The following is a 25,012-nucleotide window of genomic DNA, read 5'->3' as shown; positions in this document are numbered from 1 at the left end:
ATATATATATTGTGTGTGTACACAAACCATTAATCCTGGACAAAATCCCAACTCCATTTGCTGAAATGCTGCCCCAATCTTGCAAGGAACCTCCACCATGCTTCACTGTTGCCTGCAGACATTTATTATTGTATAGCTCTGTAAAATGAGTAAAATTTTCACTCATCAGTCCAGAGCACCTGCTACCATTTTTCTGCACCCCGGTTCCTATGTTTTCGTGCATAGTTGAGTCGCTTGGCCTTGTTTCCACATCGAAGGTCTGGCTTTTTGGCCGCAATTCTTCCATGAAGTCCACTTTTGGCCAGACTTCTCTGAACAGTAGATGGGTGTCCCTGGGTTTCTGCCAGTACTGAGCTGATAGCACTGCTGGACATCTTCCAATTTTGAAGGGAAGTAAGCATGATGTGTCTTTCATCTGATGGACTAAGTTTCCTTGGCTGACCACTGCGTCTACGGTCCTCAACATTGCCCATTACTTTGTGCTTCTTTAAAAGAGCTTGAGCAGCACATCTTGAAACCCCAAACTGCTTTGACATTTTTGCGTCTTGTGTCTTGTTGCTGTGCTCAGTCTTGCCATTGTGTATGACCTATGACATGAAACTGTCTTCCACAGCCTCACCCATCTCTCTCCAGCTCCCTGTGTCTCTCCAACCTCTTCTCACCTGTGTCTCTGCAGCTCTAGCACCCAGTGTGAATTTGCCTCCCGTGCCTCTCCAGTCTCACCCCCCTATAGGTCTTTCCAGCCTCACTCCCATTTCTCTACTGCTCCAGCCCTCTTTTGCCTCTCTAGTCCTCTGTCTCTCCAGCAGCCTTCTTGTGTCTCTCCAGCCACCCAGTGTCTTTCCAGCTTCAGCCGCTCCTGTCTCTCCAGCTGCATCCCTCTGCATCAATCCAGCTCCAGACCACAGTTTTCCTTCCTTAGTTTTCCAAAATAACTGGTTTAGATAAAGAACAGTAGAGTGCCTAAGAGAGAGTTATATTGCAGAGTCTGTATGAGAGCTCAAAATACAAAATAGTTCTAGATTTGCACAATAACTTCAGCCAGTTGGAACTCAAGGGAACCCTTAAATTTCCCTTAGGTAAAATGAAAAGTACAAATTAGAGTTCCACTCCGGCGCTGTCAATTTTCCAAAATTAATGAGGTGGATAAACAATCAGTCTCTTACTTCAATAAAGACTAATTCACACAATGTTCTATTCAGGCTCCAAAACTTCACTCCAGGAAGATAGTTCTTTTCATCACCTTCCGGACTATTCCATGATATACCCCGGAACTTCTTTCAATGTAACGATACTGAATTAGAACCTCTATATACCCCTGCCTATACCTTCTAATATCCTACCTATAAACTTCTAAGGATGACGCTAATTCGCGTACGCAGTCCTACAGTAAATACAGACTCCAGACTTAGAACATGTGGTTCCAAAGCACAAAGTATTATTCAAGTAAAAGTACAGTCAGTTACACGCTATTGATCCAGACGCAATTCGGCGCAAAGGAATCATACAGACCCAAGTACAGTATACATACGCAGCGCTTCCGGACCAGATGTTAGGCATCAGCAAGAAACCCCTCATCAATCAGCAATCAGCACGAAGACTAAAAACCTAGCGCTGGAGCACACATATTTATACCCCCCAGGAATAGACAGAACAATAGTGAAGTTTGTTGCTGATGCCATTGGTTCCCAAGGGGGATGCATCTGTTACAGAGCGTTTAACAGGCTGATTCAAATAAACACAACCCAGCCTCCAACAACAGGGGGTCTCTGGCTTCCCGCCCAATGCAACATCCTAACAGTTGTTCATATAATATACATTTTGTTGCTTGAAGTCTCTGCGGTCCATAAGTTGAGAATGCATGATGCGATCTAATTTTAAACTGATCTTGTCTCAGCCAATTATCCAGCTGAACAATTATGTTCCTCTCAAATAAAGAGACAAGGTGACATAGTACAATACCATTTTGTACACAATATAAACAATTTATTTACTAGTTGCACTCACATTGCTTTAAAAGCGATAGACATATAGCATCACAAATAGGATGCACAAACACTTTAGGATATGGATACCGGAGAACTTCTAGATGGAAACAACAACAAGTTGGGGGTCCCGGACACCAGCCCACTCCTTACTCTGTCCTCCTGCCCACAATATAAAAATGTCCCAGATCTCACCCGCTTAATGCGTTTCGGACTTGGCTGTCCTTCGTCTTGGTTGTCCACATATCCTAAAGTGTTTGTGCATCCTATTTGTGATGCTATAGGTCTGTTGCATACTCATGAAGATGATGGAGATGGACTTGGCCTACAATTAACATTAGATAAGTATAAGTAAGTATAATATAAGACAAAACTTGAAGAAAACAGAAGGTCAAATAGAGCAGACAATCAAGCAAATTCCACACCTTCGTAGACTAAGCCATTCCAATAGTGTCACACACTGGTCACAATTAGGGTGACAAAAGCTATGAAAAGCTAATTCTTGCATGTCTCTACAGACAAGAGACACAGAATGGAATTTGCTGAAATTAATTTAGAGGCTGAAATCGGTGCTTGAAAGAGAGGGGTTATCCAGGGGTTGTCCATTTATCCCCATCCTTTCAGGCTCTTGTTGTCAGCCTATAAATTGATTTCAGCAACTTGCATTCTGTGGGCGGAATTCAATTGATTACGCGGTCCGGATCTCCCATCTAAAGTGACAGGAGATCGCGGGCCGCCATTCAATTGCTGCCGTTCTTCGCCGTGATCGCGCCCATAGAGGTCAGGTTTAGCAGCATAAAGCAGCTAAACCCGACCAAAGTGCTGGGCGCGATCGCGAAAAGTGATGTTTGGGCGCCCAAACATGTCACTTTTCGCACATTTCAGCTCTCATCCCCCAGGGGCTGCGAGCTGAAATGTAGCGCTTGGCAGCTGACCGCGCCCGACAGGAGCAAGAATAGAATAGCTCCGTCGGGCGCGATAGGGGATAAAAACAATTGAATTCCGCCCTGTGTATCATTGTCTCAGAGGCATATGTGGGATCACTAGCAGCAGGGAGTTCTAGTACCACATTGGAGGCTCTTGGGGGACCCAGGGCAGCCAAGAGCCAGGCTAGGGTGAAAGGGGGCATGGCCGAATCACGGGAGTGGTGGCCATACCCCCTTAAAAAGACAGAAAACCAGTGTTGCAGTCCTATGCGCTGTGGAGGGGGGCGCTGTGATCCGCTCAGCCCAGAGCATATCCAGGAGGAGGCGCGATCATGATGATCGCTCCCCCCCACAGGCAGAAGAGACTGCTGCAAGCAGTCTCCCTTTGCAGCCCAGCACATAGCCGCCCCCCCCTCTCGGCACCCCTGGAGGTACCTCCTGGTAAATTGGCTCGCAATTTAAAAACAATTCAATAGACAGCCATGGCCAAAAGTTTTGAGAATGACACAAGTATTGGTTTTCACAAAGTTTATTGCTTCAGTGTTTTTAGACCTTTTTGTCAGATGTTACAGCTAGTTACATATATGTGTAAATAAGGCTTCTATAGTTTATTTCCATATGACATGTTACCTTGTTTACTGGTTTATGTCAGTGTTTTGAGGGAATTTTTTTTGTGTCTTTGCACATAAGAGATGACAGAAGACTATCAATAGTCTCAAAAATATATGCAGGGAAGAATACAGGGTGTGATAGAACACATACAACATTTTAATTCGACCCGGCACAGTTAAAGGCAGTTTTGTCCATGTGTGAATCTAAGTTGCAAAAAGAATCTACCCCTGGACCATTTTCTATTCAGGAAAGAAGCAATAGCAGTATCCAGCTTTTCTAGTGTCATCTCATCTAATAAAGCAGCCAGTAAAAAAGGCTTCAACATACCACAATACCCATACCACCGAGCAACCATCTTTTACTCCAATCCACCCATGTCAGCTAATATGGATTCAACCTCTAAAATGGGCGACAACAGGAGATGACAAATTTAAGAATGAACTCTAATGGGTACATTTACTAAAGTGAGAGATTTTAGAAGTGGAGATGTTGCCCAGTCAGATTCTACTTAACATTTAACTAGCACTTTCTAGAAGATAATAGCTAGAATCTGATTGGTTGCTATGGGCAACATCTCCAATTCTAAAAACGCTCACTTTAGTAAATTTACCCCTAAGAGAGAGAAGATACTGTAACAGTAGATGTAGTGTAGTGGGGTAGTTTCATTTATAACACAGTTATAAATAAAAACTCTGGCTCTTTATTAAGTAATCACAGCAGCACAGTAGTGATTCAGCAGTAACATGGCAGTGTTATAGTATAAGCTTAGCAGTATTGCAGCATAGTTGTATCACAGGGGATGTAGTTATGAGACCGGCAGCCGCGATGCCGCTGGTCTCAATACAGACGGGAATCCCGACAAGGGACTTAAGATAGGCGTCGAAATACCGACGTCCATCTTAATCCCGACCCCGGAACGCCAAAAGAAACCAGGCCAGATTAAGTAAATCCGGGCCGCCCTTAGCATTAGCCGCGTGTGCGCGCGCGGGGGGGGTAGGTTTAGGGAGTGTAGCGGGGTTAGAGTTAGGTTTTGAGGGGAGAGGTTGGGGTTACACACCCCTAGGGGGTAGGGTTAGGCACCGCTGGGGGAAGGGATAGGTTTAGGCACTGCTGGGGGAAGGGATAGGTTTAGGCACTAACGGGTAAGATTAGGGTGTGGAGTGGGGAGGTTTAGGTTTAGGCTACAAGAAGGGAGGGTTAGGGGGAGAAGGGGGAGGGTAGGTATACTTACCCGACCCCTGTCGGGATACCAACCATCGGGATGCCGCTGTCAGTATTCTGACAGGAGGCATCCAGACAGCCGGCATTCCATATCACAGCATAGCAATATCATACCATAGCAGGACAACAGCATCCTACTGTACATAGAGGTTCACGGGTTTAGGTCCTTCCTACATCACAGAGCAAACACAATTCAACTACCAGGCCTTAAATAAACCAGGTATGAGGGAGAGGCAGAGTCACCACCTTACGCACAGGAGGTTAACCCCTTACTCACATGTGGCAGTCTGTCACTGTGCCACGTGTAGCAATTGGAATATTTCAGGGCACCACCAGCACAGGTAGTGCGTATATAGCAAAGAGCACAGCTGCATCTTCAGCTGTTCCAGTTTGAATGGAGCCTCACTTAGTAGCAGCCAGGTTGAAGACAGAGGATAGCAGAGACTCAGCTGGTCACTTATATGCAGCATGCAGAAAGAGCTGATCCAAGATGGAGGATGGATAATTGTTTACTCGATTCCACCAGGGACTGACACTCAGGGGAATCGGCAGGAAGAAATGCGGGCGCAGGGAGCTAGGCTGCTCACTCCTGACACAAGTAGCAGGCTCCAATGAGTGCCGAGAAGTGGTGGCCAGGGCAGATAAAATTGCTGCCAGTAAGGAGAGACCCAACAGGGAGGACAGATCAACATGAGCAAATATCCCACAGCTGGTCCTTGGCTGGGATAGTAGAAAGTAGGCCATGCAGCTCCAAGACACATGCTGGTGAATGCAGCTCAACATCAGTCATGAACATGACCCAGTCCAAAAGCCGGGGACACTGAAGAGGGTGGTGGGAGCAGTGGAGGGGATACAGAGCAGTCGAGGGGATACGGAGCAGTGGAGGGGGTCCAGCCCTCAGGTGCTGGATATAGAGCCAGAGCTGCAGTAGCATATATGAACCCCTCTGTGGGAAAGCCTTAGAAAGGCATGAGAGTTTAGGAGTTTAGTAATGACAACCAGTGAGTTTGGGTCAAAATACATTTTTATTATCAGAATAGGAGTTACAAAATTATGCTTTAATAAAAATGGAAAAAGAGCAGTTTACAGAGAGAGACTACAGATGGCAGTTAAGCCTTAAAGAGCACATGAGATAATGATTGGCTGATTCGTGAGGTGATCGTATCAAAGGGGCAGTTAGCAGAGTGGGAAGAGAAGAGAATAGATATTTTGTGTCCGATACTGATTGGGACACATATTGGATGTAATATATGCTCAAAAAAGCCACACACATAAATAGCACCAGTACCATATGCACCATATGCATACGTCATATACACTTAGGGCCTGATTCAGAGCCGGACGCTCTGACAGAGCGCTCGCACTGAATCAGGGCCGTCCTTCTGTTTTTTTAGAGCGGCCTCCTGGCCGCTCGCATAGCTGTGGGTGACCACCCACAGCTATAGCGAGCGGCCAGGAAGATGGTCGCGATGGTCAAGACCATCGCGACTATCGGGCTTGCGACGAGACCCTTGTGGTAGGGTCTCGTTGCCGCAAGCCCACTTGTGATATCAGTGGGGCCGGCCCCAGACGGTAGGCTTTCCCATGGGAACGCCTCCGTTTGGGCAGCCATGCCCCCGGCCCGCCCACCAAAGGGGGCGTGCTGTCACTCAACATCGACAGCACGCCCCCTTTGGTGCGAGAAAAGGAAGAAACGGTTTGCCCGTCGTGTGCATGCGCACTGGGCCACCATCGACCTGCATAGCGCTCACGAGCGGGTCTGAATCAGGCCCTTACTCCAATAATTTTAACTGTTTATTTTGACTGTTCAATTTGCATTTGCCATTATATTTGTAAAAATCCTTCTCTAAAACAGCAGGCGCAACCTGCATGTACAGAAAAATTGCTAACAAACATACAAAAGTAATATATGCATAATATATACATAATATAGTCACATGCTAATAAGTAAGCTTCAGAGACCCAATCCACCTATCATAAGCGGCTAGGTGGTGCTGATGACCATCACAATCAGCGTGTATTCCCACCTTCCCTCAGCCGCCCACAAATACAATGGCTCGGACAGGCGTATATGCTTCTCCGTACAGGTCTGCATCTGTTCACATTTATTTACCTGGCCTACATTAGTCCGCTCCTTTGCTACCCATCCCGTCGCTCTAGGCCAGTGTTTCATATGATATCCATGCTTGAGCACAGATGGTTAAATCAAAATAACTGAGGTACTAATTAAGGGCCTGATTCACTACGGAATGCAACTGCGAATGCAATAGCGATAACGAACGCAATTCAACTGTGATAGTATGCCAATCCAGTGCGATCGCAATGCCGCCACTGCACTACTCAAGGACGCCCACTTTACTTAGCACACATCCGTAATGTTTAGCAAGACTGCGAAACCATCGGTACAATCAAGTAGCATCGCTGCCTTATGCACACTTGCACAAGGTTACTCAGAAATTACTACCTTCCACACACGCTATGAGTACTCAGGCTAAATAGTGCATCGCAGTGCCTCTGCAATGGCGTTCAAATGCCCTGGCACGCCTGCGTTCGGCCGACCCCTCCCATCGTTACCACCCACTAACAGCATTTCATGTCACTTTGCGATGGGTCTGCATAGTCACTGTGATCGCAGTCCTGATCTCAATGGCTAGTTCGTGCACGCACACTGCAATGCATACGCAGTACACAACAATCGGCCGATTGCGTGCACATTAGCAACTGCGTTACTTGCTGAATTAGGCCCTAAGACACGTGCTCAAATATGGCTATCCTTGAAACCTGGACTGTTAGTGTGCCTTGAGGGCCGTGGTTGGGAAACCCTGTTCTAGGCACAAGCAGGTGAACGTGTCTGAGCAAATCTGCATAGATGCATATGTGTGCCGTTTCTGTGCATGCGCAGAATGAGTTGGTGTATTTATACTATGCACGCTGGAGTCACTTACGCTCAGCATCATCCTCTGCTTCTTCTTCTGCAGTTGAACTAAATGAAGAGAAGTTGCCAGACAGTGAAAAAAAGGAAGAGAGCTGGTTGTTGCTCAGGGAACGGGACACCATTTCAGCGGCTTCACTATGGGGGTGTGGGATGCACCCAGGGGTGAAACCAAAATGACAGGAGCCGGATGTTGCAGTGTGAAATTTTCCTGCAGCACTCAGCTTTTGTCACTGAAAAGGAGCAGACATGCAGGCACTGGCCTCTGGGGGCAGCCCGGCATCACCAGGGATGCTGGGCATGCCCCAGGAGTGATGCAATGGGGATTTCCCATGAGGCCACGCCCCTTTATGGGAGGACATGCCTCCTTTTCAGCGGCGCGCGGAGGGGATTTAAGGTGCACGCCGGGTGTCACCATTTCCCATGAGATCTCATCAATCTTGTAAAAGGGGTTAATGTAGGATATTACAAATACATTTAAATGTTTGGCATTGTATATGCAGGGCCGTAAAAAGCTTGACAGAGTCGGGGTACTTTTGGAGGGGCTTGGCCTAATCGCGTGAGCCATGGCCACGTCCACTTAGGAAAAAATATATAAAAGTATTTAGAGCGCTGAACAGGGGGGCAATCAGTGTAGAATCGGTATGATTTACCGCCGGACTCCTGGCCGGCATTTCAAATCCCGACAGCAGCACCCCGACAAGGATGAAAATCCTGATTGTCCCTAGTTAAGTATTCACTAACCTAATTCTACCCCCCTAACCCTCCCTTAGGGGTGCCTAACCTTCCCCCCCAGTGCCTAACCCTAATCCCCCCTCTAAGTGCCTAAACCTAACACCCCCTTCTCCGCCACCTAAACCTAAGTCCCCCAGGGGGGTGCCTAACCCTATGTCCCCCCCGGAGTGCCTAACCCTAACCCTCCCTCCCCCTAACCTAACCCTAAGTACCCCCCGGGAACCCTAAACCTAAATGTGGCTGTCCACGCTCGGCGCCCTGAATCACTTCGATCGGGATGCCGGGCACCGGTCTCTTTGCATCGGTAAAATGAAAGGCGTCTAGATTTAGACACCTGTCATTTAACCCTCGCCGAGATTAAGCAGTCGGGAAGCCAGCTGTCGGGATTAGGTCAGCCGGCTTCCCGTCTGCATACTATCAGTGTGATCGCCCCTTCCCCCACGGGCAGAGGAGACTGCTGCTCAGGAGCAGCAGTCTCCCTGACCTCGCTGCAGACCAGCACACAGCAGCGGTGCCGGGCTGGGGAGAGAGGCTGCTGCTGACAGGTAAGAGGATGGGGGGCACGGCAGCGGGCCCCTCCAACGAGCCTGGGTAATTAGTACCCGCTCCCCCCCCACTCTCAGCGACCCTGTGTATATGTGGTAGCCACATGTTGACATTACAAATTCATGAAACGCTAGCACACAGTGTAATTAAGAGGTGTACCTGAATTAATAAAGCAAATACATACATATTATAAATACATATATAAGAATTTGGAATGAACAATATTTAAAAAGAGCTGATTTTAAAGACGAATAAAATACTGTTATACAGTAGCTCATGACTGGCCAAATTTACAGCAGTCTCCTCTACAAGTTGTCTGTTGGTAGGCTGATTATGAGCTTAGCAAAATTAAAAACACACCCTTTTGGGAGTCATATTCTACTATAGTATACTCAACCTGAAAACCTGAATGAATAAATAAATAAATACATTTAACTAAACATTTACATTATACACACATTCTGCATTTTCTATTGATGTCACAAATCTTTATCCTAGATATTATTCTCAGATGGAAACAATACGTTTACAATGCTCACAAAGTAGGGGTACTATTACCACCCTCTAATAAACTCTTATTATGCATCTTTAAGTAGACTTTTGAGGATGATTATTCTAAGATTTAACAAAATCTGTCAAAAAACTCTACAAATTATTAATTTTTAATGAAGTGGCATATGGTCCCCTTATAAATTGCCCTATTTACTTCCTCGTGCTCTAGTGCATTGTTTCTCAAACCTGGTGCTTACGGAAGCCTAACAGTGCATGTTTTTCAGATCATCTAGCTGAAACACAGATGTGTTAATTGACTAACACAATAGATCTGCAAGTGGTACTAATTATTTCAGAGGATACCTTGAAATCTGGCACTGAACCCAGTTTGAGAAACATTGCCATAACCCAGAGTTTTCCAAACTCTGCCATTACAGTCCAGGTTTTAAGGAGATCCATGCTTGAGTTCAGATTGTGAAACCCAATTGACTGAGGTACTAATTAAGTCACTCATGCTCAAGCGCAGATATTCTTAAAATATGCTGTAACAAATGCTGTGGTCAAGACAGAGACGGAGGTAACCGAGTCATTTATAATATATATATATATATATATATATATATATAATATGCAATATCATCCCCTTAATTTGGTACACATATGCATTCCACAAATATATATTTATTATTTATATATATCACTATGTAAAAGCGAAAAATTGTCCTTCTGTCTTTCTATACAAATCCACAGTTTAAAAGCCATGATCGTGAAATTTTACACACGAGCGTATTAAAACCCGGTGGAGGCAACTAAAAAAATGTTGAAATCAAAATTAATTACGGTTATGTTTTAAATAATAAAAAAACACAATTTTTGCATAGCATTCACCCTCTACAGGTCAGGTACGGAATTACAAAAGGATTTAGCTTATCTACTATTTTTTCTTTTCTATCTTCTCTACTATATCAAAGCAAAAATATGTCCTTCTGCACTTCTGTCTTTCTATACAAATCCACAGTTTACAAGCGAAGATCGTGACATTTTACATACGAGCGTATTAAAGCACGGCAAAGGCAACTAAAAAAACTATTTTAATCGAAATTAATTACTGTTAATTTTTAATTCATTTAAAACCACAATTTTTGCTGGATGCTCATTGTGGGGCCTCACGGCATATGGGTAGGGCCTTGTGTATTCATGTTTTGTCATGATCTTAATGTTTATTATCGAAGAGAGCTTTAGCAGGCTTTGCCAGCATTCTCCGCTCTCTGACTATACCAAATTATGAAACATTTACTTCTTTCTTCCAACTGTGTCAAAATGATGACTTTGCAAGGACCATGCTGTACTGTGAGCTGCCAAAATATTACACATGGAATGCTTCTCCCAAAGCTTTTCTGCACAGAAAACAGGGAGTCGCTGTAGATGGTCATCCTGGTATCAGAGCAACAGAAGCTCTTTGCCGTGTTTACACTGTACATCCTACACATTTTGAATGCTTCTACCTCCGAACTTTGCTTTACACGTTACAGGTCCTACTTCCTTCGAAGACCTTAGGACTGTTGATGGGGAAGTTTGTCGCACTTTTCTTGAGGCCTGCCTAAGGAGAGGTTGGTTGGAGGATGATGTGTAAACAAACATTCTTAAAATTCCAGCCAACGCTGGGCACTCCAGCTGGTATATATAAATAAAATATATATATTTTATTTATTTTTAATTTATATTAACATACATAAATACACACACACACACGAGGTGAGGCAAGACTGTACTTGTAAAAATAATCCATACAGCATTCGAAGTTTTCCAGTCTGTCATAAAAATGGTTTGTTCTAAAGTACAGCAATGTGTTAACTTAATATTTTTAGTTAAATTGAATAAAGCGCCCACCAAATCTTTCCTTATGCAAACCAAGGCTTATGGGGCAGATTGAATGCAGAGCCATAGAGAGCTGGCCTGGGCCCAGGGGAAGGGTTTGTGGCCTATTTAGCAGCAGTGAGCAGTCTCCCACTGCAGCCCAGCACACAGCAGCGGCCCTGCCTGGTCTCTCCAGCTAGCCCGTGCCTGGTTATTTAGTACCCGCTCCCTCCCTCTCGGCGCCTCCGACTGTATGTCACGTGCACGTGTGTTTGAGTGGCACAAAAGATTTAGTGACGGCCGTGAGGATGTCGAAGATGATGAATGTCCCGGAAGGCCTTGTACTTCAAAAACAAAATGAAAATGTGGTAAAAATTTAGAAAAGCGTTCAAATTGACTGTCAACTCAGCATCCGACTATGAATCAACATTACTACTAAAATGTCCTAGCAACTTTGCGGGAAAGAATCAGAAAAACAAGAGGCCAGAGTTGTGGAGAAATGGTTTCATCTCCCATCAGCAATGCACCAGCCCACACAGCTCTCTGAAGCAGTTTTTCACCAAGAAAAACAGATTGCAGCCCTAGAACACTCCCCATACTCGCCAGACCTAACAACCTGTGACTTCTTTCTTTTCCCTGAAGTCAAATCTGTACTCATGGAAACCCATTTTGCATCAGTTACTGAGGTCAAGAAAAAAAAGGAACTGTTGCGAATGTTGATAGATATGAGCTATAGTACAGCTTTGATCAATGTAAAATATGGATGCAGCGGTGGGTGGATGCAGAAGGCCAGTACATAGAAGAGGAACAGAGTTATTTAAAAACCACACCTTGTGTATAATATATATTTATATAAACACACTCAGTATATGTATTTATATATTTTTATACGTGTTCTCAGTGCCTGCTACCTAAATTCTAGCAATCCAGCATATGTGTTAAATTAAAAAAGTTTGCCAAAATGTTAAATGGGAGAATTTTGTCCATCATTATTTATATTTACAACTTTATTTAAAAATAAACAAAAAAGGAGACCTATTAAGTTAAGCCATTTTAGGGGAGTCTTTCTCCTTATAATCAAATGCTAAGCCTATACATACATAAGTTACATTTTAAACATTACAACCATTAGATAGAGTGCCCCCAAATATAAGTTCTTCTTCTTGTTTTGCTCTCTTGCAAAAACTTCCCTGTTCTGTCAGAAGATTATAAATCTTGTGGAAAATACACAGTATAATGACTAATGAAACATTATCCTTTTATAAAAACACAGACTTGCTTCTAGCACTCAGTGCCCCATTCTATTTCAACCATTTAATGCAAATATATCTCTGCTCCTGGTGCCAACCTGTACTTCTTCCTTTTTCTCTTCTTTCTACTTTTTTTTGTTTAGGGTTCCCAAACTCCAAGTAATAGACTTTCTGTTATTCGTTATCTGCTAAAGACTGTCAAACACTGTTAAACAGATTTTTTATCAACAATGGAAATAATACATATTTAAGATCTTTCTGTTTAGGAAATTAGAAAATAACTTGGGTAAAAAAAAAAAAAAAGTAAAAAAAACCTGACATATTGCAAATACTGGAAAATGGATCTGGTCATGAAGGTTTAAAAATATCTAGTCACTGGGGGTTAAAATGTAAAAAATACAATGAAAAGGTCACTCACATTTTGTTCATATTAGCGGTAACTCAATAAACTTTACTGCCCTACTAGTGAATCATTTTCTCGTTAATTTAGATCTGAACTAGTGCGCCACAACAGCAGAAAACAGGCATTTTTATTGTTTAAGATTACCTCATTAAAAGATACTTAAATTTATTTTATTTTAGATAATTTAATAAAAAGTTTGATTATATGTACACATACATTTCCATAAATTAGGCACCTTTGTCAACAGTATTCTTTCCTCAAAATTCAAACCACTGTTGCCCTTCTATATAGAACATACTTTACCACCTTTGCACATTTTTTTTAAAAAGAACTTCAAAATGGAATAAAAAGTTCATCTATCCACTTTTTTTTATACAAAAACAACACACAATAACAATACCAAAGGATAACTTTTTTTAAATAGATAAATGTTGTCTAAGAGCAAAATATAATTAAATGTAGCTCTATCTATTTCAGTGAGAAAAAAATACATTTGCTGGCTTTATTTCTTGTTTTATTAAAGTGCTGCTCTTCTACATTTTAAATCGAGCAATGTTGCTATAGCCGTTCATGAAGAGGCTTAGGGGTATATTTACTAAAGTGCGGGTTTTTAGAAGTGGAAATGTTGCCCATAGCAACCAATCAGATTTTACTTAACATTTATCTAGCACCTAGAAGATAATAGCTAGAATCTGATTGGTTGCTATGGGCAACATTTCCACTTCTAAAAACCCACATTTTAGTAACTATACCCCACAGTCTACGGCAACAAGTTACTGTGGAGGGGGAGCATAATATTGTGCCTTTGTTTATCTAGAGACATTTAATTAGATTTGTTCTTATTCACAACAAAATAAAATAGATCTTAAATAATAATTTTCCTTTAGATGTCCTTCTATAAATTTACATCCAGTACTAAACCAAAAACTCATGTATATGTTGAATAGATTAGCACCTTATTTTGTAAATATGCCCTTTTATGCATCCTGGATGCTCACAGAATATATTATTTGAAGTTCCAGTTAGACACAACACATATAATTAAACAGCATTAACTATGGTGCAAGTTTTTTTTGTTGATGTAGAAATTTTCTAATAGCATTCTTGTCAACTTTTTACCTGGATCTCCGTGAGATGCCATAGGGGGAGTCCAGGTGGGATGATGCACTGGGCATGGCACAGTGAATCGCATAATTACGGCTCCACCTGCCACAATACCGCGATTAACAGCATTCTGAAGCTAGGGGCTGGCCAACAACGATTGAATAAGAGTCTCCTGGAATGTGCAGGAGTGTCCCAAATTTTGGGACCTCTTCCAGAACCCCAAGAGAGTAGCCAGCCTCCCTACTCAACCTATTTCCTTGCAGATGCAAGAGACTTCCCCAAATGCAGGTGACTTACTCAGAGAAGTGGGCGGAGGCAGGAGACTTCATAAGAGAAGTGGGCAGAGGCTAGCTACTCTCTGGGATTCCTGGAGAGCTCCTTAAAATCCCTTGGACATTCTGGGAAAGTAGGTAAGTGTGTCTCATACCCTAATACACAAGTGATGAATAGCAAAGATAATGACATATTAAACACCCTCACATAGTTGTAGGCTACAATAATGGAAAGGGCCCAGGACAGCAAGTGGAGCCCAGAAGTTTCCTACTTAAATCCAGTGCTATAGGTATAACTTTGACAATAACTGTGAATTTTAGACAAAGGGATTACTACATAACCCCCAAATTTTTTTTTATCATTTTCTGGCTGTTTTTTACAGTTATTATTGTAGTCATTCTTGCTCATAATATTAATAAGTGATCCAGGATATTAAAGAATCCTAAGTGCTTAAGCAAAAAAAGTATGTACTTTTAGATCCTGAGCAATACCTGGGGCCCATTGTAGTTTTAATTTGTCACTTCTATCATTGCATTGAGGCTGCTACAGCCGTACTTTATATAACTCTACCAGAATTAGTTGCTGAAAATGTTCAAACGTTTACACGGACAATAAATACACAACTACTTCCATCTTCAGGCAGGATAGAAGCTGTTGATGTGGGATCATCTTATGCAGCTCATTCCATCTGCCAGCTATTCATAATGAAGTCTATATGAACCATTCATCATTTGTAATATTTTCTGTCAACTGCAGTTTCTTTATGTAGGGCTTCCAAATTTGAGCTTTTCTTCATTTTCCACATTATAAGCTCCTCTTTTGTGGTACCTTTGGGGAGAAAAAACAAACGCATTGATAAATGGTGCTAGAAATGGTAATATTCAAATATCCACCCCAAGTTGTAGTAGGTTTCAATTACTATCACTATTATACATTAATTATGGTCAAGATATCTGGCACATCACACAGTGGTGGCCAAAAGTCTTCACTAGCTCACACAGCATTTTTTTTGTGGCTTGAGGCAACATTTTGTGCATTCTACTTTGAGTTCCATATCATTGTGTAGGGAATTTCATCAGCTACTAATACCTGGGTCGGTTGTGTTTATATATAAAGCAGCTAAAAAGTTACAGTCTGAATACTGTGTTGAAACAGGCCTTAGACTCTGACAGACTAGGAGAGGTAGGTAACATTAGGAGTTCCGAGTATCTGTGCTGGCACTTAAAGGGAGATCTGGGCTGGCACATTAGGGAGGTATCTGGGCTGGCACATAAGGGGAATCTCTGGGCTGGCATAAAAAGACGTAAGCAGAGTAAGCTATTTGTATTAGTATTAGTATATTTTAGTGAAAAGGCACACATCCACTAGCAGACCTCAAAACGTCTGTACCATTACGACTTTGTAATCGTGCAGTCATTTGTCAGTCTGCGATGTGCCTACTCTGAGCGAGCAGTCTTTCAGTGTAGGAACATCAACCATCTGCTAACATGCTCAACCTGACGTTATTGTCAGGTTGTACCGCATGCTTGGCCGATGATAGATGTCTAAAACGACCAGGGGGAGCGCGCTGCGCTGGTCGTTTTAGACATTTTAATGAACGATTTGCGAACGATTAATGAGCGATTTAATGATATCATTCAATTGCTCATTTTAATCGTGTAGTGGATGTGTGCCTTAAGATTTTATCAGCCAAGAACCCTTACCTAATTGCTAATTGTCGAGAGTCTAGTATATCATAGCAAAAAAAGAAAGAGAAAAGAGAGTTTTTCACTATTATGGTGCACTAAGGATGATTAGTATCACAGTTAAAATTACATTTTATTATATACCATTCTATAAAACATATATTGTCGAGATCTCAAAATCTTATACTATATTAACCTCCCATAAATGTGCTTATAGTTTTGTTGAGAATTTAAGTATTTTTTTTATACGTTTTTTTATTGTTTTTCTATATACACATATAGGGCCTGATTCAGAGCCGGTCGCTATTTGCGCTCGCTCGTCCAGAAAATAGGGGTGGCTATTCAAATGAACCGTTCGCTCTTTGCAGTCTGTTCACGCCTCTAGGTCTGAACGAGCAAACAAAACTTGCGGTCGTTTTTTTGGAAACTACGCCCCCTGGCCGCTCGCATCCTACGTCATGTCCGCTATTTATTAGATTAATCAAGTACATCGACCAGGGTATGAACTGTTCGCTATTCTTGTGGTTGGTTTTTGCTACCACAATTTTGCGAGCAGTTCTTGGTAAAAAAAAAACCAGTGACGTGGTCAATGACGCTGCTGTTTTAATTATGCACACCCATAAAACGCCCGTTTTGACCTTTAAGCACGCCTGCGATCGGATCTCCACTCCCCGTTTTCAAGCACCTTCCCCTGTTACCACCCACATACGCCTCATCCTGTCACTCAAATTAGCAGGCATTCACTATTTTGCGAGCACATGAATTTCGGCCACACTGACTGGTTCGCGCATGCGTATAACGATCCGTACGCATGCGCAGTTTGGCAAACATCGCTCGGAGCGAATGAGCTGCCGCTTACGAGTGGCTCTGAATCAGGCCCATTGATCCTTGCTGTGAAATTATTTAAAAACAAGGTACAGAAATGATAATAAAAAAAAAAAGATTAGAAAGATTAAAGTTACCATGTTCTATCCTCTCTGATCTTAGTAAGTGTAATATCTTAATCAACTGTTATGGATACCACCTATACGTATTCATATAAATTAAAGTACGATTAGATCTATGTAATAGATTAAAACCAAACTCCATGCCTCAAACTGATAAACTGATCTCATCTTTTGTGTGTATCTGCTTGTGCACAACTATTTTGGTGTGCCCCACGGGGTAATTCATGTTTAATTGTTAGGCATAACTGGTCCAATATTGGAGTCCCCGTGTGGGCGATCTCCTTGGTATGTCAGTATAACTCCCACATTAACTTATTAATTATTCATTTTTATTTCCCTGTTTCCTATGAAAATTGCAGTGAGAGTGGTTTCACAGTTACATAGTTATTATAAACATAATTGTATCTCTTCTAAGAATCATTTCATTGTTAGTATAGTTGCAATTTCTCTACTTGGAGATCAGCAAATGTTATTCTGAGTCATTATTGACACATTGTTAATCCCAGAATTGATACATTGTGTGGAATAATTGCTCCCTGAACAATTACTAGAGGTGCGGAGCACCTCTAGCAATTCAATTGTAAAAGGCCATTCCCAGGAAATGAGACAATATCGAGCATTCGTTCTGAATTGTTCGTATGACCAGGGAGAAGGGAGTGAGCAGAACAGTATTACAAGTCGGTTAGTGGCCATAAGCAGAGTACTGTAGGTTCATAAAAGGTGTCATATGGTGGACTTTTAAATTGTTTAGTAATGATGGAAATATGGTAGGCAGCAATTAATTTTCAGCAAATTAAAGTCTTTATGGAATTTTGGGGTGCAGAAACACATATTTAATGTTCTTTTTCAGAGTTTTAAGATAAGTTTGCAAAATGTTAGAAATAAACCTTTTAACTCGCACCTCTAAGTTCAAAAGCATTTTCCTATAAATGCAGCATCCACACATACCCGTCCCTCATAATTTACACCCCCACATACCTGTCCCACATAATTTACACCTCCACATACCTGTCCCACATCATTTACACACCCACATACCTGTCCCACATCATTTACACCTCCACGTACCTGTCCCACATCATTTACACCCCCACATACCTGTCCACATCATTTACACCCCCACATACCTGTCCACATCATTTACACCCCCACATACCTGTCCCATATCATTTACACTCCCACATACCTGTCCCACATCATTTACACCTCCACGTACCTGTCCCACATCATTTACACCCCCACATACCTGTCCCACATAATTTACACCTCCACATACCTGTACCACATCATTTACACACCCACATACCTACACCTCCACGTACCTGTCCCACATCATTTACACCCCCACATACCTGTCCACATCATTTACACCCCCACATACCTGTCCACATCATTTACACCCCCACATACCTGTCCCATATCATTTACACTCCCACATACCTGTACCACATCATTTACACCTCCACGTACCTATCCCACATCATTTATACATCCATATACCTTTCCCACATCATTTACACCTCCATGTACCTGTTCCACATCATTTATACCTCCACATACCTGTCCCACATCATTTACATCATGTTGATCGACAGCTCGCCCCTTTTTGTAGGCGGGCTGGGGGGTGGTTTCCAAAATGGAGGCGTTCCTTAAGGAACGCCTACCATTTTGTAGGCGGCCGCACTGACATCATCAGTGATGTCAGTGGGGAGCTTCCTGCTCGATCAGAGCAGAAAGCTCCCTGGGGCTTGCGAGTGCCCAGACACAACCTTAGGGTCTGGTCGCAAGCCCCGATGGTCGCGATGGTGATCACCATCGCAAACATCACCCTGGTCGCTAGCTAAGTTGTGGGTGGTAACCCACAGCTTAGCTTGCGACCAGGACGCCGCACCAAAAAACCAGAAGCAGCCGCCCTCATTCAGAGAGAGCGATCACTTCTTGCGATCGCCTCTGAATGAGGTCCACAGTCTCTATGTATATTACTCTGGTTCCTCCATCCTTCGATGTCCTCACTTGTATCACAGTGCAGAAAATGTGTGAGCTCCAGGTAACAACACAATTCCCTATACACTAAAACACTACAACAGAAGCAAGCCATACTATTTCTATTAGAATTTCTTCCTAATTCGGTCTCTGCAAGCTGTCATCCTCCCAAAGTTCTCAGAAAGCTCCTTCTGGCACAAAGTTTGATCTTGTTCATATCAGACTAAGTTTGATTTAATTGTGATAATTAATCAATCCAACGATAATCTATGAAATCAGATACCACTACTAAACACGTTTATAATTTAGTCTTATTTTAGCTCCCCAGGCAGAGCCGTAATGAGGGGTCCCGATGCAGGCCACGCCCCCCCTGCATGATGTCATGCAGCGTTAGCGGGGCTACAATCACCAGGAATTACAGAAACACCCGAAAGGATGTATACACACACACACATTATATATATATATATATATATATATATATATATTACTTATTACCGAAATATACGATGATAAGGTATGTTCATTTTATAGCTCTTGAAAAACTATTTAACCGTTTCTTATGTTAACATATGTATCTGTACTTCATTTCACAATCATCTTTCTCCATTATTTGTTCCTGTCCAACTGAATCTTTTGATAATGTATCTCCCAGTTTATCCTAACCCCTCTTTTTGTGGTTTGTATTCTGACAGCCAGGTTCCCGACTGCCGGCATCCCTAACCGATTCCCTCTAGTGTTCTCCCAAAACAAACCATGTTAATTAGATTATGCCAAACACTGTTATTTCATATAAAGACATAATTCAAAAAGACCCTTTGCTAATTTGGGCTTCACAGGAAAATGTGACAGGCATTACAGCACCTGTATGACAATAAATCTGCCACAATCACAGTCAATAATTACTCGCCTCCACCGTATACAATTTCCAATGTCAACTGCCCTCTCTACCCTTTCATTTTTGTGCCCATCACCGAACTACCCGCAAGTAAGAATCAGTTGTCCCTGATATTTCAGGAATTGGATCAGATTGACCTGAGAATGAAAATCATGTTATACAATGAGGAAAATCATCAGGGCTTGTTTAGATTAACCAAACCATTGACCAACTTTTAAATGTATTAGATAATACAGTATCCATTTGGTTATAAAATACAATACAAGAAGGAATAATTAGACCTAAATATTCCTGCTGCTACTTATCTTTAACTACAAATGGGGACCTCACAAGATAGATAATCATCACCAACCTCTTTAACAACTGTACCAGGCAAATTATCCCCCCAAGTACCTATTAAGGTAGACATCTCTCATTCGGATAAAATGTTAATATCTTGGGTATCCGTCAACATGAATATTCATCTGGTATATTGGTTTCCCTTATCCAAACACTCCCTATACATATGTGCTCCTCCCCAGACTTGTAATCTCCTTCAGCACCACACCACACTACACCTCACTTTGCTTGTGCCTTTAAATGTCCCACAGCTGTGCTATGCATCTCTACAGAGTCCTATTTAGGGGGCCGCAGCATCCCCAAAATGTATAAAATATTTTTCTTAGCCCTATGTGTCCAATGGCACTCCCCTTTAAACACAATGGTATATGTGGATATATAATTATACAGCATTGATCTTTCCTCACCCCCCTCCCTTTTAGATTTTCCAACATAAAAATGTCCCTCTGTAAAAATTTACTTTGCTGAGCTCCCACCTGACTCCCCAGGATACTCTATATCACACCTGCTCCCACCAGACACAGGTGATATATGGGGAGCTAGACTGACACAGACGGGAGCAGGTGTGATATATGGGGAGCTAGACTGACACAGGTGGGAGCAGGAATGATATATGGGGAGCTAGACTGACACAGGTGGGAGCAGGTGTGATATATGGGGAGCTAGACTGACACAGGTGGGAGCAGATGTGATATATGGGGAGCTAGACTGACACAGGTGGGAGCAGGAGTGATATATGGGGAGCTAGACTGACACAGGTGGGAGCAGGTGTGATATATGGGGAGCTAGACTGACACAGGTGGGAGCAGGTGTGATATATGGGGAGCTAGACTGACACAGGTGGGAGCAGGTGTGATATATGGGGAGCTAGACTGACACAGGTGGGAGCAGGAGTGATATATGGGGAGCTAGACTGACACAGGTGGGAGCAGGTGTGATATATGGGGAGCTAGACTGACACAGGTGGGAGCAGGTGTGATATATGGGGAGCTAGACTGACACAGGTGGGAGCAGGAGTGATATATGGGGAGCTAGACTGACACAGGTGGGAGCAGGTGTGATATATGGGGAGCTAGACTGACACAGGTGGGAGCAGGTGTGATATATGGGGAGCTAGACTGACACAGGTGGGAGCAGGAGTGATATATGGGGAGCTAGACTGACACAGGTGGGAGCAGGTGTGATATATGGGGAGCTAGACTGACACAGGTGGGAGCAGGAGTGATATATGGGGAGCTAGACTGACACAGGTGGGAGCAGGTGTGATATATGGGGAGCTAGACTGACACAGGTGGGAGCAGGTGTGATATATGGGGAGCTAGACTGACACAGGTGGGAGCAGGTGTGATATATGGGGAGCTAGACTGACACAGGTGGGTGCAGGTGTGATATATGGGGAGCTAGACTGACACAGGTGGGAGCAGGTGTGATATATGGGGAGCTAGACTGACACAGGGGGGAGCAGAAGTGATATATGGGGGGCTAGACTGACACAGGTGGGAGCAGGTGTGATATATGGTGGGGGGGGGCTAGACTCTGTGACACAAATAGAGTTTGCTCTATTATAACTATCAATATGGAACTATTCCAACACTGTCTGTATGATATCGCCCTAAAACAGATCAGCAAATGCAATAAAAATAAAAAGGCGGGGAATCAGGAGTGGAGGTACCAACAATGTAGCTGATATTATTCTCATATGTTATATAAAGGGGATACGTTTATGATGCCGGCGGACGGGATCCCGGACATCAATATACTAACGATGGAATCCCGACACCCAGCATAATGCCGCTGCAATGCCGAACATATAAGGATACCGATGTCCGGCATCCTAACCGCACGGCATCCCGAACGTAAGGTTGCAAGTAAGAATTACACTTAGCCCGGGGATTGGGGGGATTCGGTTTATGAACCTCCCCGAATGGGTTAGGGTTAGGCACCATCGGGGAAGGGTTAGGCTGCGGAGAGGGAGGTTAGGGTTAGGCACCACCAGGGGGAGATTAGGGTTAGGGGGGGGCAGGGGGAGGGTTACAGTACTTACCACACTCAGGATTCTGTACGATCGAGATGGCGACATTGGTATTTCAACCACCTGCATCTCATACACCAGCATATCATACCCAACCCGTATAAACAAAGTTTATTTGTAATTACATAGAGAACACTTGTTATTTTGTAGAGATGTGCGCAGCCCCCTGTGTTTTTGGATTTTGCTTAAAAATGGTCAAAAACTGGTAATTTCATGTAACTTGAGTACTTCTTGTCCCTACATTTATATTATTGCATTCATTCCCAGTCAACTTTCTAATGTCCACCTCACAACTGTCAATGGTTACAATGTGTGACACAGGAGCAGCACAAACATATAAGGCTGTTTGCACGGGATGTAGTCAGGATGCCGGTGGTTGAAATGCCGACCGCCAGAATCCCAACACTGAAAGCCCAGCATGGGACTAAAGATAGGCATCTAAATATAGACGCCTATCATTAACCCCACGCCGAAATCCTAATGCCCGGCCTAACGTAGGTAAGCCGGGCGCCGCGAGCTGTTAGCCGCAGGGGGGGGGGGGAGGGTTAGGTTTAGGCACCACCGGGGGTTCTTAGGTTTAAGCACCTCCCCTTCCCGGGGGGGTAAGGTTTAGGCAAGAGGAATGGGGTTTAGAGTTAGGCACCATCGGGGGGGAAGTTAGGGTTAGGCACCTACCAGGGAGGGTTAGGGTTACACACCACGGGGGGAGGATTTAGGGTTAGGCACCACCCCCAGCGTCTTATGGCTAGACTCCCCCAAGGGGGGGTTGGGGGGGGGGCTTAGTTGGAGAGGGGAGGGTTAAATATACTTACCAGCCGGCGTTGGGATTTTGATCTGTTGGGCTTCCAGGGTCGGGATTTGAACCGGCGGCTTTTAAGCCCTCAGTATTTCATACCCAAACCGTTTACACAATAAACAATACCTGTAAAACATACAGGCAGAGCACTGACAGATAGCATGGTTGTCTGAAAAGCAGATACTGTAATGTGCCTCAGCTGGAAGTGGAATTATTACCAAGGTGGGCTGTACCCAAAAGTGATGTGGTTAATATAGATGATTGGCAGATTTAATTTCAATTGATCGTTAATTAGGTACAGGCAAGGAGCCATTGCCATCAAGCAGCCCCCTGAATGTCTAACACTTACTACACAAGAGTGGCCTTGGCACTACCACGAGAGCAGTAAGATTTAATTATTGGAGTTTTCAATGAAGAAAAGATTAGAAATAGGATTAAACAGCGGGACTATTCAGTGAGAAAAGCCTTTGTTTTTCTTTACTGTATTTGTATTTTATTATTATATTGTTTAAGCTAAACAAGAACCCTGCTTTGTAAACAATTGGTCCAATACAATAAAGAAATGTTGTTGTTGTTGTTTTTTTTTGGGGGGGGGGGTGGGGGGAGTGTGCAAGGTGGTTACTGCTGTAACAGATTCAAAACAAGCAACTTGCTTTTTGCACAGCGAGGGGTAAAAAAGGTAAAAATACTAAGCTTTACTTTGGCAGTTTTGCCCAATTTGCTGGAAAAATAAGGGGGTGGGGGAGATCGGTGTACCCTCCGTCTAAAATAATTTCTACTACCCGCTATAACCAGAGCTGGTGGCACAAAAGCAGGGGGAACAGCCCCCCTCCCCCCACCATAGTGCCATCCAGACCTTGGCCGGTCAGTACAGGGCTGTATTCCACGGGGAAAGTGAGCTCACAATGTTCTGCGGTTCTCTCTCCGTGCACAGATTCTGCCCTGTGCTGCCAGCACTAGCCAACTTGTTGCTTATTGAATCTACTCCCCCAGTCTCTCCCACCCTCTGTCACACTCTCTGTCTCATGTGGTCTAACCTAGTCTCTGTCTGTTACTTTATTTTGCTAGATTGCACCTAAACACAGGATAAAATAGCACCTGAGACCAGGATGGAACGGTTTAGATTTTGAGATATCTGGGATAAATACTTGTTGCCTCATTTGGAGACGTGATTTCAGCTGAAAGATTTTTGTCTTAATTTGACCTGATAGCACAAACCCTGGTTGCGGCTGATTTATTTGAATCTGAACCGCTCGTCTCTACTTCTACGTAACAGACAAGTGTGAGCCGAGTAGTGACACATTTTATTCTTTCCATTTTTCTCCCAGATTAGCTTCCTTACATCAAATATGTTGCAATTTTTTTTTTTTTTTTTTTAAAAGAGACTTTAACTCCTTTGGTCGCGGACAAGTGGTGCTCGTCTACTACATATACATCATGATGGGTCATTACATCACCGTAGGCTGTGAGGAGGGTAAAAAACAAATACTATTATCCTTACCCACTGGTCTGGAGGACAGATGGAGGGACATGCCATGAGCCCTAGGAAGGGGAGTGGTATGACTTGTCGACATTCAGAAGGTCGACAGTTAGAATATCAACACCATAATGTCAATAGGTTCTGAATGTTGACATGGTCATTAGGTAAACCATCAATACATAGACATATATTAAGGTTGACATGGCTACAATGTGGACACATTCAGAACATTGACATTTTTTTTTTCGGTATTGTAGCCTAACCCTAAAACTAAAAAAATCAGCAAAAATCAAGTTAAATGTTGACATTATGATTGTATTGACATTTTAACCATCATTGACCTAACTGCATATCTACATATTGATTGCGTACATCACCCATGACGGGGCGACTGCGCAGGACCTATCCTGCGTATGTACACACTGCACACAGTGCCCCCTGTGCCGCAGCCTGGTAAACAGACTGCAGCCGTTTGGGGACGGTGCCTTACAATGCAGGCTTCCTGGCCTTGGTTAC

General features: G+C 43.2%; 1 protein-coding gene across 2 annotated transcripts in view; it reads right to left on the bottom strand.

Annotated features, from left to right (window-relative positions):
- Positions 1 to 13,691: 13,691 nt before the first annotated feature.
- HBEGF (heparin binding EGF like growth factor) overlaps positions 13,692 to 25,012 on the bottom strand; it is a 77,520-nt gene continuing 66,199 nt past the window's right edge. For both annotated transcript variants that reach the window (XM_088447167.1, XM_088447169.1), the window contains one exon: positions 13,692 to 15,164. In XM_088447167.1, the coding sequence (XP_088303293.1) occupies positions 15,098 to 15,164 (67 nt within the window). In that variant the 3' untranslated portion in view covers positions 13,692 to 15,097. The remainder of the gene's footprint in view (positions 15,165 to 25,012) is intronic.

Source organism: Taudactylus pleione, unplaced genomic scaffold (genome assembly GCF_031769625.1).
Source record: "Taudactylus pleione unplaced genomic scaffold, aTauple2 ptg000422l, whole genome shotgun sequence".
NCBI lineage: Eukaryota > Metazoa > Chordata > Amphibia > Anura > Myobatrachidae > Taudactylus > Taudactylus pleione.
This window is presented reverse-complemented; position numbering and strand designations above follow the sequence as displayed.